Source organism: Lissotriton vulgaris, unplaced genomic scaffold (assembly GCF_964263255.1).
Source record: "Lissotriton vulgaris unplaced genomic scaffold, aLisVul1.2 SCAFFOLD_1152, whole genome shotgun sequence".
Lineage (NCBI taxonomy): Eukaryota > Metazoa > Chordata > Amphibia > Caudata > Salamandridae > Lissotriton > Lissotriton vulgaris.
Genome location: NW_028246626.1, coordinates 397,537 through 415,270, shown reverse-complemented (window position 1 = coordinate 415,270; position 17,734 = coordinate 397,537). Strand labels below are relative to the sequence as shown.

The following is a 17,734-nucleotide window of genomic DNA, read 5'->3' as shown; positions in this document are numbered from 1 at the left end:
TTCGATAAGAGGTGACCTAGATAGGTAACTTCTTGGCGACAAAATTGAAGTTTGGAAAGAGAAACTTTATGATGGCATTCAGACAAATGAGACAACAAGGACACAGTGGCATCCTTACATATCTCTTCAGTATCGGCAGCGACTAACAAATCATCAACATACTGGATAAGGGCCGCACCTTCCGGTAAGGCCAACAAGTCAAGTTGTGTCTTCAGAGCTTGACTGTAAATTGATGGACTCTCGCAATAACCTTGAGGAGCGCGCTTAAAGCGGAAACTTCGTCCTCCCAAAGAGAATCCAAAGATATCTCTACTCTCGATGGCAATCGGGATGCTGAAGAAAGCATTCTTCAAGTCGATCACCGAAAACCAAGTGGCAGAAGCTGGAATCAATGTCAGTAACGCAGTAATGTCGGGTACAACAGGGAATTGCGGAACAACTATTTTGTTCACTTCACGAAGATCAACAACAAACCTATATACAGGAGGCTGTGAAGAATCAGTTCTCTTTAGAACAGGCAAAACCGGACTATTGCACACATTACCTCGAGTCTCTTCAATAACATCTTTGTCAATCAGATCATAAATGATCGCTAAAAGCGCTCGTTCACCATCACTTGAAATACGATATTGCGGAATGCGAGGTAACTGAGCATTCGCCTTCAACGTCACAACATATGGAGGAATGTCTAACAGGCCCACATCATTTGGACCCGTAGCCCACAACGAGTCTGGTAGAGAAGACAATTCAGATGGAAGACAATCTTTTGAAACATATATCGGAGAAATCACATTCTCACCCAACGTAAGATGTACTCCTGACGGAGAACAGTACAAAGTCGCATACAATCTTTTCAACAAGTCAAGGCCTAGTAAGTTCTCATTACAACCTGTTGTCAAAAGAAGGGGTGCTTCAAGTCTACGAGGACCAACAGAAATAGGCAATGGAACGGAAATCGGATTCATAACGGGGGCGCCAGAAAAACCTATAGAAACATTGTTTAAGCCAGACAAAGGTGCGCCAGGGAGTTTCGAATGCATAATAGAACTCTTCGTAGCACCAGTGTCTAGCAGAAAAGGCTCTGACACACCCGATGCAATCACTTCCACGTAAGGTCCACTCTGATCTACCGGAACTGAAACAACTCCCTCTCTTCGTCCATGGCTGTCCTAATAATCATTACCTTGCTCTCCATCGCCTTCAACATAGTAATCATCTACGTAGTACTGTGTAGACCTACCAGAAGAATTCTGCTGTTGATCAAAACTGTTCATTGAATTTTGCGGAGGCAAAGGGCGCGCGTTCTGTCCGCGACCTCTACCTCTAGGTACTTGTTGAGCACCTCTACCTCTCACACCAGGAGCACTATTTGCACGTTGCAGCAGAACGGGACAACTATTCTTGTAATGACCCTCTTCTCTACAATATGCACACTGATTAGGCCCATACGGAATACGCTGTTGTTGAGGAGTCTCGTCTCTTTGCGAGTTCCTCGAATACTGTTGAGGCTGCTGATAGTCACGCTGATTATTAACACGGGGTGGATAAGCTTGTTGTAGAAGAACTTTAGTCTTCAATTCCTTAGTCTTCTTATCCGCTTTCTCTAACTCATCCTTACGCCTATTCTCGTAGTACTGAGCCGTAGCAAGAATCTGCGCCGAAGTAGAAACGGGCCAAGAACTCTCTGAATCTTTCAACTTAGTACACAACTCAGGAAGAAGATTGTGCACAAATTTATCAACAAACAATCTCTGGCCACCTTCTGTAGCCATATCCTGACCACTATGATCTACAAACGTTTCCTCGAAACGCGAGAAAAAGTCTGAAACAGACTCTTCTTTCTTCTGCTTACAGGCTGACAGTTTATCCCAATTAACACGGACTTCAGGCATTAAAGTCTTCATGAAAGTAATAATCCTACCAGGAAGTTCAGTAATAACATCTTCAGGCTTAGCACCTCCAACTTGTCTACCATTTGCTGCAGCGAGATTCACCCACGTATCGCCCAATTCATTATCATGATCTGTATGTCGAATGACATTCCAAATGGGCTGTGGAACAGCATTCCCAAAAAGCATATCTATGTCCGCCAAATTCATGACGCACAAACTCACAGTTTGCGCAAGTTCTTTATAATATCCCGCAGGATTCTTTCGCGGATCTGGTAAAGTCTGCTTCAGCGCTCGAACTTCTGCACGCTTCCATGGTACATGTACCCACACTCGCTGGAAGTGCGCATCAACCGGTGGATTAGCATTAGGATCAGCAGGTCTCCATACTGGAGGAACCTCCCGCATCGGATATTAACGCGCTTTTCTCCTAACTGACGAATCTGGCTCAAACAACTGTTCAACAGGAACGTCGCTTCGCAGCAACAGTAACGTTGGAACCGCTTTCTCAACATCGGGTAGACTCACAATCGTTCCTTTGGCAAACTCCGAACGCAATCGGGACAATTCTACAGGAACTCTACCCACTTCATCCATCCATTGGTCATGGAGGAATGCACACATAAGTTCGAAAACATAACGCTGTTTTGGTGCTTCCCATTGTCGGAAAACATCCATAATACCTTCCAGATCATACTGGGACTTATACGTCACCCATCTACGTGTCATATGGTCTAGAACCACTCGCTCATCTGTATCGGGCAATTGACTACGCAATTGTCTACGCTCATTCATAGGAGACATACCCATTTGTCCCAAAATAGGAGTTAGGAAATTAAAAAAGGCAGCGGTCATCCGCTGTCTAGGAGTAGGAACAGTCGGAAGGACAAGAGGAGACGAAGCAGTAGTAGTAGGATCCATAGTCGGAACAGGCATAGGAACAGCAGTAGTAGAAGAAGGCAAAGTGGGCAACCCTTGAGAAGGCTGCGTATTAGGAACAGCAACCAACGGAAGAGCTGGCTGTGGAAGAATAACAGGAGGCAAAGCAATAGGAGCTTGCACGGCCACAATAGGCTGTGGTGGTGCAGTAGCATTCTGCATATAGGGTGGTTGCGAATTTAACAAATGCGACATCAAAGGGTCTTTCACAAGATCCTTTTCGTCTTTCTGCTCTGTACTCGGCAAAACTGGGTAGCATCTGTCTACCGCTAACTTCCTCACTCTAAGCATCTGCTCACTGTCTCTTTCTTCTTCATCGTTCCTGTATGCAACGGCAGCTTGCACCATTGACATACCCTTTCTATTCTTCTTTCCTAACTTAATTTCTTTCTGTTTGGCTTCCTTGCGCCATATGCAGAAAGAGTCAAACATCGCCGACCGGGCTTTCTTCTTGAACAACTTCACTTCGAGATTATCTAAGACTTCCGTCTCAAAACTACCATAACGGGGCCACTGTAGGACACCGTCGTTCTTCGTGTATTTTACCCAAATCTCATTATAGCTAATAGGACCTACTCCATGCTTCACATACAACTTGTATGTAGGAGTTCGGATCGGAGGAACCGACACGAATCCTCTAACCGGGAATCCCTCATAGTACCACAACTAAACAAATTCCTATGACTGCTAAAACCAGGCATCTTGCTCACTAGTCTAGCTTCAAACAACAAGGGTAATCTAAAATCGATAAACTCGTGAATACACGAATCCCTTGGCTTTGGGGCCTGCAGGTACCAAATCAAAGCTATCCACTAAAGGATACAAAACCAAACTAAGAACTAAGAACTAGGAGACGCTCCCTTTATACTTAACTGAATTGTCGATGGCGTCACCAGAAGACCCGTCAATCGTCTCGCTCTACAAATGTCTAAGGCTCCAAAACAGGGCGACAGTCAGGGCAGCAGTCCTTCGTAGCCATCGGGACGCGGGAAGCCTCGCAGCAAAGACCTTCAGAACCACGTCGACATGCAGGGGTCGCTGAAGTGGCTGGCCAACCTCCGGAATTTTCACACGACGCTCCTCACGAACCTCTGGCTTGGACCGGTACCGCTGAAGTCGCCCCACGTTGGGCGCCAAATGAGGTACTTGGTTTTCTCGGAACCAATACTAATACAAAAACCCAGAGGTGTCAGGGCAACACCCAAAGACCCCGGATTCCCCTGTCTTGGCAAACAGAGACACGGGATACTTCTCGATGACGTCAAAGACCAAAGTTTAATGGTTGCAACCAGGGACAGAGGTCTACGAAGTACACACGGGTAGTTCGAAAGAGACTGCACCATCTCAATGAACAAAACTCAGTCTTTTATGCCGAAAATTACGCTTCTTGCAACATCACAATTTACATTCAGTGCATACAAAACGAACCAATGAACAAGTAGCATTTCAAAAAGTAACGAATCACGACAGTCAAAGCTAATCCCACTTTCCGTTGTCCAGCCCACCAAAAACGATCGCACATATGCTAGTTTCCTGTTCGATCAGGCCGGACAAACCCATCATAAAACCTTCAACTCAGATCGATGAACATGTCGTAAAGGAAAGGCAGAAACAGATGGAAAGGAGATAGAGGAGTGGGAACGGTGGGCCATAAAATCGGACCACGTCCTGTTCTTTGATCTTTATCAGTGCAGCTGCTAACCAAGGAACTGGCTCAGCAGGATTCGCCCCAGGCGAGGAGTCAGTTCGGCCAGGTCAACCAGAAGTCAGCTAAGGCGTACGTGTCAAGGACTCGTTCGGCCACAATCATAGGGCCTATGTTAGGGCAACCATACAAGATGGCTGCCACATTACAAAATGGAACCCGAGGGTTCAAACTAAATCCTCAAATACAGAGTGTTCTCCTATATCGATTCATATGAAAACACTCAGACACGCTACACTCGCCATTTGCGGTCTGTAGAGACCAAAATTGTCCATTTCCGACGATCTTTATAAATTGGGTTTCAGCACTATCGAACCCAATTCGGAATCACGGAACCACATAATATTGAAGTGAAAATATAGAATGGACAACATATTGAATGGACAGAATATAGTCAACAAAAATATCGAATTTAAGGTAAGTAATTTATTATCGATTTTCATAGAAAGTCAAAATATCGAAGTATATAATATAGGTATTAAATATATCGCATTTTTATTAATTAAATCAAATTTTTTTAAGTGTTTTGTATGTTAGTACATGTGTGAAAAGTGTATATTTCTTTTATATTTTATTTTAAGTAATGAATTTTATGTTATTTAATTTTTGCGTAATTTAATTCTGTAGCAGGTTGTGGGTTTATAGGGGAATAGGGTGGGAAGTAATTTAATTATAATTATTTAAATATTTAAATTTATTGGTATTTATTTGGAATTCATTGTTGATGAATTTTTAATTGCTAATTAATTAATTGTTAATTGGTAATTAATTTGTATTATTAGGTAATGAAGTTTAATAATTTGTATTTGTATTTTTAATTGATTAATTATTATATTACATTGGTAATTACTTTTAATTAATTTTTTGTTGGTATTAATATTTAATTTATTTTTATTAATATATGAAGTATTTACTTTCCCTACTGTTGCACTCACTGGAGTGGGAATAGTAATTTGTACCCCCTACGCTATCCAACGCTTTCCCTACTGTTGCACTCTCTGGAGTGGGAATAGTAATTTTTACCGCTACTCTATCCAACGCTTTCCCTACTGTTGCACTCACTGGAGTGGGAATAGTAATTTTTACCCCTACGCTATTCAACGCTTTCCCTACTGTTGCACTCTATGGAGTGGGAATAGTAATTTTTACCCCTACGCTATCCAACGCTTTCCTTACTGTTGCACTCTCTGGAGTGGGAATAGTAATTTGTACCCCCTACGCTATCCAACGCTTTCCCTACTGTTGCACTCTCTGGAGTGGGAATAGTAATTTTTACCGCTACTCTATCCAACGCTTTCCCTACTGTTGCACTCACTGGAGTGGGAATAGTAATTTTTACCCCTACGCTATTCAACGCTTTCCCTACTGTTGCACTCTATGGAGTGGGAATAGTAATTTTTACCCCTATGCTATCCAACGCTTTCCTTACTGTTGCACTCTCTGGAGTGGGAATAGTAATTTGTACCCCCTACGCTATCCAACGCTTTCCCTACTGTTGCACTCTCTGGAGTGGGAATAGTAATTGTTACCGCTACTCTATCCAACGCTTTCCCTACTGTTGCACTCACTGGAGTGGGAATAATAATTTTTACCCCTACGCTATTCAACGCTTTCCCTACTGTTGCACTCTATGGAGTGGGAATAGTAATTTTTACCCCTACGCTATCCAACGCTTTCCCTACTATTGCACCCTCTGGAGTCTGAATTCTAATTTTTACCCCTACGCTATCCGGCGCTTTCCCTACTGTTGCACTCTCTGGAGTGAGAATAGTAATTTTTACCCCTATGCTATCCAACACTTTCCCTATTGTTGCACTCTCTGGAGTGGGATTAGTAATTTTTACCCTCCCGTTATCCAACGCTTTCCCTACTGTTGCACTCTCTGGAGTGGGAATAGCAATTTTTACCCTTACGCTATCCAAAGCTTTCCCTACTGTTGCACTCTCTGGAGTGGTAATAGTAATTTTTACCCCTACGCTATCCAACGCTTTCCCTACGGTCGCACTCTCTGGAGTGGGAATAGTAATTTTTATCCCTACGCTATCCAACGCTTTCCCTACTGTTCACTATCTGGAGAGGGAATAGTAATTTTTTTCCCCCTAGCTATCCAACGCTTTCCCTACTGTTGCACTCTCTGGAGTAGGAATAGTAATTTTTACCCCTACGCTATCCAACGCTTTCCCTACTGTTGCACTCACTGGAGTGGGAATAGTAATTTTTACCCCTACGCTATCCAACGCTTCCCCTACTATTGCACTCACTGGAGTGGGAATAGTAATTTTTACCCCTACGCTATCTAACGTTTACCCTACTGTTGCAGTTGCTGGAGTGGTAATAGTAAATTTTACCCTCCCGCTATCCTACAGTAAAACTATTGTATATTATTAATTAATATTATGTTAATATATATATATATATATATATATATATATATATATATATATATATATATATATATGTGTTAAAAAATTAAATGGTATGTTTATTTTTTTAACTTAAATTAATTATTTAATACTTTTAAAGTTATTTAAGTATTTTTAAGTATGTTTTAGTTAATTATAGTTATTATTTAATTAATTTTAAATTACTTTTAAGACATTGTAAAAAAATTGATATTTTGACCAACTATATATATTTTTTCTTCATATTTTTGATTTGATATTTTTGTACTTACCTGTTTGTAAATAGGACTTCGATATTTTTGCTTTCTATATTTTCACTTCGATATTTTTAGTATTCTTATATTTTTGTATTCTATATTTTGTCAGTGATCACTTTAGTTTGAAGAGCTGCCATAAAGCCATCTTGACCTTACACCTGTTGAATATTATGGGGTTCTAAGAGTACTGTACTGTATCATTATGGGAAAGTAGACAAGTTTGACACATCATACCAGTATATACTGAATCTCCAGCATGCTTGATATTCATTTGTTTTAATCTGTTTAATATTCAGACACTTCGGCTCAAAGGTAGTCCTCCCTTTTACTTAGATTGGTTGTCACCCGCTTCAGAAAGTGGAAAGGGAGACAGACCCATCTTACGAGTGCTCTAAACTCAAAGGGTTATTTGTTAGTGATAAAATAGTGTTATGAGTTGATACAAGCAACAACCAAGCCCAAGGAATGTTTAAATTGTTATATATTTCATCTTTGCGTAACAGTGGACTGAAATGTTGTACTAATTGGGGTGGATTCTTTATTTTCGGAATTTACGTAGAGTGTGTTTATAAATTATTTTGTTTGCTTTCAGGAATAATTATTCGATATGAAATCTACATGAGAGGCGCTTTGCAACCAGATGGCCAACATGTTCCTTCTGAGAAAAGGGTCTTCCAAGGTAGTGGATGGCTCAGCCCACATCCAGTTGCAGAATCAGACAATGAAAATGCATTAAAACCCCCACCAACCAGCACAAATGTTACAGATTTGGAGCCATACAAGGAATATGAGTTCCGTATCTTAGTGGTCAATATGGCTGGCAGTATATTTTCAGATTGGGTGTCTGCAAGAACTTCAGAAGCAGGTAAAACATTTCATGACATTGAATAAACAGAAAACTCAGCATTTTTGTGTGTAAGATAACAGTGGTTAACGTCTTTGTAAATGGGTGTATTTTTCTGCATGTTGAAATCTCATCTTCAAAAATTACGCTCAAAGTTACTTTATGTGCAGTAGTTTTGTCACACCAAGTCATTCCCTGCATGAAATACTGAGCAGTGTCAATGTGAACTTGGGGGATTTTGTTGCCCCTTGTCTTAAAACATTTGTGTAGTTACCCTTACTTACAAACACATAATATAGTAGTTGTTTGATTTCATTTATTTATAGTTTACATTTGCACAAATCAGACCCAGGAGCCATTGGAATGTTTAACAGAGGTCAGTTCCTAATACTGTTAAACAGAAAGCAGTAGGTCTGACTACAGTCAACTGTAATGGTAATAGACCTCATTGTATCAATTCTTCAAAAAAGGAGAAATAAGAATAGAGAGTGTGTACTGGAAAATAGCACTCTCTGAAGGGTCACGACAAACCTTTTGCTTTCCTCCTCTTATTCTGACCTTCTTTTTTTGTTGGCCTTAGGACTCTGAGCACTTTACCACTGCTAACCAGTGCTAAAGTGCATGTGATTCTCCCCTAAACATGGTGACATTGTTGTATACCCAATTAGCATATTTAGTTTACTTAAAAGTCCCTTGGAAAGCGGTATAGCAAATACCCAGTGTTACTTGTGGGCTTGCAGCACTGAATGTGTCACCCACACAAGCAGCCTTTCAAACCTGTCTCAGGCCTACCATTGCGAGGCCTGTGTGCGCAGTTTACTGCCTCTTCAACTTGGCATTTAAAACTCCTTGTCAAGCCTTAAACAACCCTTTTATTACACATTAGTCACCCCAAAGGTAGGCCCTACGTGGCTCTAAGGGCTGGGTCCAATGTATGTAAAAGGTAGGACATGTACTGTTAGGTTTTACATGTCCTGGTAGTGACAAACAGCTACATTCAATTTTCACTACTGTGAGGCCTACTCCTCTCATAGTCTAGCATTGAGAATTCCTCAATACACTTAAGCTATAAGCTGTAATTCCTGATTAGAAAGGAGTTGCTGCATCATGTTTCATATCTTTGAAATTGCAATGATGAATCATCTTTACTGGTAAAGCTGGATTTAACATTACTATTTTAGAAATGCCACTTTAAGAAAGTGGAGATTTCTCTGCTCTTACTGCTCTGTGTGCCTTAAAGCCTGTCTCTAATACACGTCTGGGGTGGGTGACAGCTACACTTTGTGCATTCCCTCTAGACTGCCATAACCACAAGAAGGGTGGCGGTGACAGAGAACTCATCTGCATTCTGATAGTTCTTCCTGGGCAAGAAGAGAGAGGGGAAGCTGACACATCTTATTAGAGAGTGTCCTGTTTCCCACACAACGGGCTGATTGCCTCCTACTGATAGTTTGGACCCCGAACTGGGAAGAAAGGACCTGTGTACACATCAAATACCCTTCTTTGAAGTCACCCTCACTTTAAATGCACAAATGGGTATAAGTACTTGGGCTCTGACCCTACCAAAACAGCATACTAGTGGACTTGTGAAGACCTCTGGCAGGAGTAAAGACTGCTTTGCAACAAGTATTGCCACACTGCTTGACTGCTGCACTGGAAGAACTTATTTTCTGCTTTGCTGTGCTGCACTGCTGTTTGCTGATCTCTGCAGTGCTGAGGAAAATGACTCAACTCATCTCACTTGAAGGCAGAGTGACTCCAATGACTTGCTGGCTTTCCCCCTGTTATGAAGTCTCAGGGCCATCAAAAAACTTCCTTTAACCCTCCAGCAGCACCTGGACACTGCCAGCTGTGTATCCTGCCCTGCCAAGTGGTGCCAATCCAGTCCTGGGCCCTTGAGAGGTGACTTCTGCTGTACAAAATTATCAAAATGGACGCAGTGACGACTTTGCACTCATCGCAACCAATGCATTTCCCTTTTGGCGCTACACAGGAGCTGATCGGCGACATCTCTTCAATTAACTGCGCAGCTCTACGACGATGGACAGCGCGGCACGACAATGATGCAGCGCCTGCATCGTGAAGGGGTTTACCGCCGAAGCCTTCATAGTCTGCACAATCGGAACCGATGCAATTAGTCTTCGACACATCTTCCATCCAAGGTGCGATTTCAGCGGAACCTGCGTGAATCCAGTAGCCGGCCTGCCCTCCATCGGGGTCGACCTGAATTTTTGATTTACCCTGGTCCAGCACAACCTCAAGTAACCCCTAAGCACTATTAGGTTCTAAGCACTACATTTTGATTTATTCATAACTTTGGTTCTACTTATTGGATTTTTTTCATTTTGGTCTTATTTTACTCATAAAATATATTCTATATTTTAAATGTATGTGGAGTAGTTTTGTGTTGTTTTTTTTGTGTTACTGTGCGTCTGTGTGTTGCACAAATACTTCACACATTGCCTCTTTAGACAAGCCTGACTGCTATGTGCCAAGCTACCAGAGGGTAGCACATGTTATCTTGAGTGTGCATCTGACTTACCCTGACGAGAGTGACGGTTCCCGCTTGTACAGGGTGCATACTCTGACAACCAGATATCCAAGTTCAAACAGTGAGTTTTGGACAGCCCCTTTAACAGTTTTTTTTTATTAATTATGTTTTTATGATTTTGCCATTGTTTGCATTGGCTGTCCACCAAGTTCATGGCATTTTGTGAGTGGTTATAATGTTTGATTTGTGTTCCCATTAAGTTTTGATGATTGGTTATCAATTAGTCCTTAGCGCCAGTCTGGGCTCTTTGATGTATTTACACGGATAACAGAGCAGCTTTTTAATTGCTGTTTTTTGTTTGGGAAGCTCTCACTATTTGGATGTTTAAACCTGTTATGAAAACAGAGTACATTCCTGTAATTGCTGTTGCATGTTCATTTATTTTGTGTTAGTTACAGCGTTTCTGTTCACGATTTAAAGATGCACACACATATGAGCTTCCTTAAAGATATAGTAAAAATACAGTAGTGCTTTTGATGTTGATTACAAGTTTAACAATTTGCAACAAAAATATGTGATCATTGAGGTCTTTTTTACCCATACATTTACATTTATAGAGCATTTTAGGTAAGATAAGGTACAAATTTCGTTGGTCAGTGAGAATTTGGGTGCTTTAGACATAGCTGTGATGTTTGCACGGAATTCAAGTTAGGAAAATGTAGTAGGATTAATGTGAGCCACAACAACCTCGGTTTCCCTCGGTATATGGTTTTCAGAAATGTTTAATACTGGCAGATTTACGTGGCTGCACTCTAGCCCTGGTCAAAATATTGCTAATGCCCACATCTCCCGAATGATTGAAATTTAAAGTAAAAATATTGGTGTTTCCACACTGAATTCTGGTGCCTTTCATTCTTCATTGATAGGCCCACCCACACAATTTTGATATTGATTTTATTGAGACAAGTGTGTCAGAGCTCTGTGGCAGGATTTTAGTCAATCTCTACAGATTGTGGCACTTTCCCTCACATAAATGTGGGGAAATTCGGTGTTTTTATCTAGGTTCGATATTTTCAGCACTTTCTGGGTTAGAAAAAGAAGTGGGATCCATACCAGCCATATCAATATGGACCCACCCCCCTAACAGGTATACAAAAATACCTGGCATTAGTAGATTACCTTGGATACAGGCATACTACTAACTCAAATACCACAGTTACTCCCATCCCAAGAACTGATGTAATGCAAATATAACATGTTGAGCTTTGCAGTGTGCATTTTGGGGCATTTCCTTTCCCATGCAATAGTTCCACTCACATATGTGTGGTTCTATTTTTATAAGGAGACTTGTGGGAACAAGTGAACCGTAAGACATTTGTTAACATATCTTGAGCTTCTTGCCATTTTTGGCTTCTAAATGCAAGTCAGTGTGTGCATAAGAATGCAATATACATCTTTGTAACCTGAAAATTCTTATGGATTTAATCATATATCACTTCTATAGGTTGGCTTTCACGGAGAAAAATCACAGATGAAAACATTGTGACCAATTAATAGTTTTTCCTACTTTTGCCTATTTTTTAAATTCATTTACTTGTGAAAACCATGAGCGATCAACAAAAATGACCCATTGCTGAATTCAGAATCTTGGCTGCTTTTTAGTTTTCAGTCATCCATGGGCTGCAGAGCTCCTTCTCCCAAAAAGCTGTAATTTGATAGAAACCACAAGCATAGGTAATATTCACCACCACGTAGAGAATTGTAAACACTGTATTGGAATAAATGTTTTTAATTCTGACTTTTTCTTAAACTATGGAAGGTGAACATTTTATCACAGCAAACCTTTTATTGATGCCATTCCTTATACAAAAAAAAGAATACTTTCTTTTCCAGCATTTTTGCCCAATTTTGAATAATACAATGAATGTTTGGGCAACTTTGTCGCTCCATACCGGGAAAAACTACAAACCGTGGTCGCCTTTGCAACCTTAACATATGGGAAAATTGGCAGAGAATTAGTTTAGGTATGAAGGCTTCCGTACTGCAGTTAATATCAAAAGAGGGTTCAGCACTAGGGGGAAAAGCTTCAGCACCAAAAAGGGTCAGGGACGCTGGTCAATAGACAATGTTTATCATACTAATTTGAACCAATCACAAAGAGTTGGTTGACTCTAAAATAGTTAAATGCAAATTTGAAACTGAAATCAATATCAGCTATGAATTCTGGAGAAAGCATTAAGTATATACATTTCAACTATGCTCAGGGAGGCACGTTTCTTTAAAATGTAGCATTATGTGACTTGGTTGGTTTATCATACCCTGGCATACCTATATAAATTCAATCCAAATGTCCCTGATCAATGTTCTAAAAATCTAGGAAAAGTACAGATTAAGCATGGGCGAATTTTGCGGATCTCGCGTTCGCGAATTTTGCGGATTTGCGAATTCGCAATCCGCAAAATCCGCGAATTCCCGCGAATTTGCAGATTTTTTTTTTTGTGTTCGCCCGTGTTTCTGCCAGTTCGCGAGGGTTTTTACAATTTTGCAATTTGCGAACTTACCTGTCGGGTCGCAAGTTTCGCGAACTTGTTGTTTCTACGTGTCCAGCCTGTTTGGGACACTCTTCTTCATCACTGCCACTCTCTGTCACCACTGCCACTCTCTGACTACTCATGCCACCCTCTGGCCCACCCATGCCACCCTCTGTTTCATCACCACACCCTCTGGTTGTCCAGTGTACATTATTTTCGGCAAAGCAAAGCACACCTTCCCTGCCTCAAGTGACCTGAATTAATTTGGGGCTGATTAATGTGTCACAGAATATTTTTTTAGCTGGCACCTGCTTCCTTAGTGCGCCCTGATTAGTGATCTTTTGCACTTGCTAAGTGCTTTCATTGTTGCAAAATTAGTTACAACACCTGCCCTGCCCCAACTGACAATAATGAATTAGGGGCTGATTAATGGATTTTAACTTCCAGCCTGGCTCCTGCTTGTCTCCCTTAGCTGTAATTCAGGACCTTTGTGGCATATGTGTAACTATTCTGAGGTTCAGAGCAGGGTCACATAATAGTTGCAACTGGCAACTGAACTCTGGAGGGGCCCCTCAGGAAGCACTACAGGAAATGGCTACTAATGATGAGCCTGAACTTTTGAACCTGGCAAGTAGTTTCAGTTTTGCTAAGATCGTATTTCTGCAATTTAGCACTTATTCGCGGGGCGCGAAGTTGTACTGGGAAGCCGCGAACTCACGCGAACAGTGCAAGCAGTGCGAGCAAAATCCGCTGCTCGCGGATTTGCGGATTTTGCGGGAGATTCGCGAATCTCGCGGATTGCGGATTTCCCGAAAATCTGCAAAATCCGCGAGCGAAACGGATTTTCCGCCCATACCTAGTACAGATAGTTGGCTTGACATGGTCTGGGAATACAGAGTGCATAGCTGTTAGACCTGGCATCTTTAGCGTGGGTTCCCATGTCTTTATGGCCTCTACCTCCTGTATTTTTGATGCTGTGCTAGATTTCGTTTTTGATGGTATAGATGCTTTGGACAGTTTGCCACTGCTGATCAGTGCCAGAGTGTAAGTGCTCCCTATGTAAATTGTTATTATGATTGGATGTACATGATTGGCATATTTGTATCACCATGAAGTCCCTAGTAAAGTGCACTGGGTGTGCCAGGGCTGGTGATGACAAATGCTACTAGTGAGCCTACAGCACTGATTGTGCCACCCACATGAGTAGCTCTAAAATGGTGTCTCAGGCCTGCCACTGCAGTGCCTGTGTGCAGTCTGTGAACTGCCATGTCCTCCTGGTCAGTGTCCCCACTGACCAGGCCTAACCCTTCCCTTTTTGTGCGCATTGGTCACCCCTTTGGAAGGCCCAGGGTACCCCCCTGGGCAGGGTGCAGTGTATGTGAAAGGTAGAGGATGTACTGGTGCAGTTGACATGCTCTGGTAGTGAATTACAGCCATTTTCGTTTTTCACTATTGTAAGGCTATCTTGCTCCATAGGTTAGCATGGGGGATGCTGGCTAAAGTGGCTACCAGCATTTCTTCCCACAGGAACAAGATAGGACATAATAAGAGTCTAGTATCCCTGAACTCAGAATTTAATAACACATCTTTTAGGAAATGTTGTTTTTAAATCCTGTGTTTGAGAACAGCACTTTTAGAGAGTTGCTGTTCTCTTGTGCCTTGTGTGTGCCTTGGTCTGTTTGTGTATTGACTGTCTGGTTTGAGAGTGACAGGGGCTGGGGATTCCCCAGGAGGCTGGCTGAGTCAACCCTAGACTGAAAGACAGCATTTGCAACTTGAGTGGTGGGAGGAGATAGCACCTGGGCCTGAATAGGGCTGTGCCTCCCTTCCACAATGCTGGCTCCACCTCCTGCTGGGTGGCTGAGGACCCTGCCCCTCTCTCTGAAAGCAAAGGAGAAGCGAGGAAAACAAAGTGCTGAAGATTCACCCAGAACTGGTTCAGGGCCCACATGCACAAAGAGAACAAAGACTTTTAGGGGTATAAGTACAGGACCCCTGACAACAAAAAATTAGATCATCCTGGAATCAAGAAGGAACCTCTGCCAAGGAGAAAGCTGAAACTGAAGAAGGAAGATTGTCCAGCTGTTGCTCTGCTGGATTGCCCTGCTGTTGCTTTGCTGCCAAGGAGAGGGGAAGGACTTTGCTTTGTGCTGTGTCCCTTTGCTTGAAGGAATCTCCAAGGGCCTGAGAAGAGCTGGCTCCCTGTTCTGAAGTCCCAGGAACAAAAGGACTTCACCCCCAGCTTCCCCTGAGTTCTACTGAGAGAGTTATGTCCTTCCTGGAGTGCGTGGCCCATGTCTGGTGCATCTGGAAGTTGTACCTGTGCTGGGAAGCTGGAAACCAAGATTTAAAGACTTTGCTACAGAAAAGTAATCGCATCGCTCGCTGCGGAGCGCATCCCCGACAGTGCGAGGAAATTCCCGCCGCTACAAAGGGCGAGATCGTCGCAGCGCCTGTTGCCACTGCCAGAGCCGGCGCATCCTTCGTTTGCGGGACGCACCTGACCAGTGCGGGAAAATTACCATCGCTGCGAGTGTCGTCGCAGAGTCTGTCGTCGCTGGGTGAGATCGCTGCACCGCTTGCTTGCGGACCGCATCACGTCGCTGCGAACATCGTCGCAGAGCAATCGCATCTAGGAGTTACGAGAGAGAGATCGCCGCTGGATCGCGCATCGTCGCCCCGGAGATCGTCGCAGCCCCTACGAGATCAACGCATCGTGCCTTTTTGAGAACAAACTTCTTACGGAACCTACGCACCGGAATCCATACAAGTGGCCTTCCTCCCGATACAGGCCGGATTCGACGCAACGTGCCCGCTGCTGCAGCAGGGCTGTCGCATCGCCTCCCCAAGGTCTCTTGTTTTCCACCACACCAGCTTCTACTTTTGGAACTTTGTCGCAACAAAGGTACTGTGTCTGAAACGTGACGCAACTGTGAACTTTTCACGCAACTGTGGATTATTTTATCGCAACCTAAAGAACTTTTATTGCAACCTTAAGAATTCTTTTGAAACCATAATCTTGAACTGTGTATGTTGGATTTTTGTCATTTTGGTCTTGTGTAGTTTAGATTAAATATCTTTATTTTTCTAAACTGTTGTGGAGTCAGTTTGTGGTGTTTTCACTGTGTTACTGTGAATGTTGGTACAAATACTTTACACATTGCCTTCTGATTAGCCTTGACTGCTCGTGCCAAGCTACCTAGAGGGTGAGCAGGGGTTATCTCAGAGGGTCTCCTCCTTACCCTGACTAGATGCAAGGGTCCCTATTTGGAGAGTGGTACCTACCTCTGCCAACTAGAGACCCCCAGTTCTAACATATAGCGAATACTCAAGTTACTTTTCTGTCAGATTCGTAAATTCTTGGGAATCCAAAACCTCTGCTATCATTACTTGGCGGCACAAGGTCCATTTAACCTTCAGCACACCTGAATGTTGTGGTGGTGCGCTTCTAAGGTGGTACTCCAATCTGTGACTTTTGGGTTGTGGGGAAAAAGTATACCACTAAATTATGAAATGTGGTAAACAAAATGGAGAATGTTTACAAATTGGAAAAAAATGTCAGCAAGTAGGAATGTGATTCAGTAAAATTTTTAAAGGGTTTGAATTCCGCAATAATTTAGGTGTTTGGGAAGCACTGGGGCTCTTCAATGAAAATACCATGTTCTCCATGCTTACCTTTAATAATAACAGTAAAGTTGTACCTATGTCCTTGAATTCTGGGGTGAAACTGTCAATTTATTGACATAGTACTGTAATATTTTGGCTTTTTAGCACTAAATACTACAGGACACAAATAATAGTAGGCCGTAGGGACTCGCTCTCTTAGTTCAGTGTTCCTGTGCTTCTGCAGTAGGATTTGTGCTCCAATATACTCTTAATCACTCAAGCTGGCGTAATTGCATAATTTCGCATCACAAGAGCAGCCGCGGCCGGTAGGTGGAGTACCTGCGGGCGGTCACGTGGGAAGGGGGAGGGCCAGGGTGGGGGGTAGTAATGTATGGATTACGGACCTTAACAGGTAAATAAACATATAAGTAAATAAAACGAATTTTGTTGCGTGCACTGCATCACCAAATGCGATGCAGTGCGAGCAATGAAATACGTTTTATTTATTTATATGTTTACTTACCTGTTAAGGTCCATAATCCATACATTACTACCTCCCACCCTGCCCCTTCACCTCCCCACGTCACCGCCCGGCCGGTACTCCCACTACCGGCCGCAGCTGCACAAGAGTAATGCATAGTTACTAAAATTACTCTCATTACTCCAGCATAAATAAAATGCCCCCAAGACGCAGAGCAAACCAAGCCAGCGGAGTGCAGTACATGGTAAAAAAAACATTGCAGAGGAAACCGGGTTATGGACGGTTAATTTATTGTGATGCAGGGTTCTTGAAATGTGTGAGTCTTCAACTCTCCTAAATTGGAGCACCATTAGGGCTGTCCTGGTGGAGATGGGATGTTGTTCCAGATCCTGAGTGCATCTATGGAAAATGCTTGCTGTCTTGGCTTTTTATTTTTTACAGTCCTTAGTCTGCGGTCTGATGGTGTCCTGGCTGCAAGTGTGCTGAGAACCACCAGAGTTGATGACCTTGTATAAAAGATGAACGGGGATGCTGGTTGTGTTGGCTTTGTAAATTAATCTCTTATATGTGTGTGTTGGTTTACCTGATG

The 17,734-nt window shown here is 42.5% G+C and overlaps 1 protein-coding gene across 1 annotated transcript in view; it reads left to right on the top strand.

Annotated features, from left to right (window-relative positions):
- The window catches only part of LOC147665810 (usherin-like), a gene marked incomplete at its 5' end in the record, with an annotated part of 525,382 nt that overhangs the window by 288,937 nt on the left and 218,711 nt on the right, over window positions 1-17,734 (top strand). The window contains one exon of the mRNA XM_086949466.1: window positions 7,785-8,057. Coding sequence (XP_086805592.1) covers window positions 7,785-8,057 — 273 coding nt within the window. The remainder of the gene's footprint in view (window positions 1-7,784; window positions 8,058-17,734) is intronic.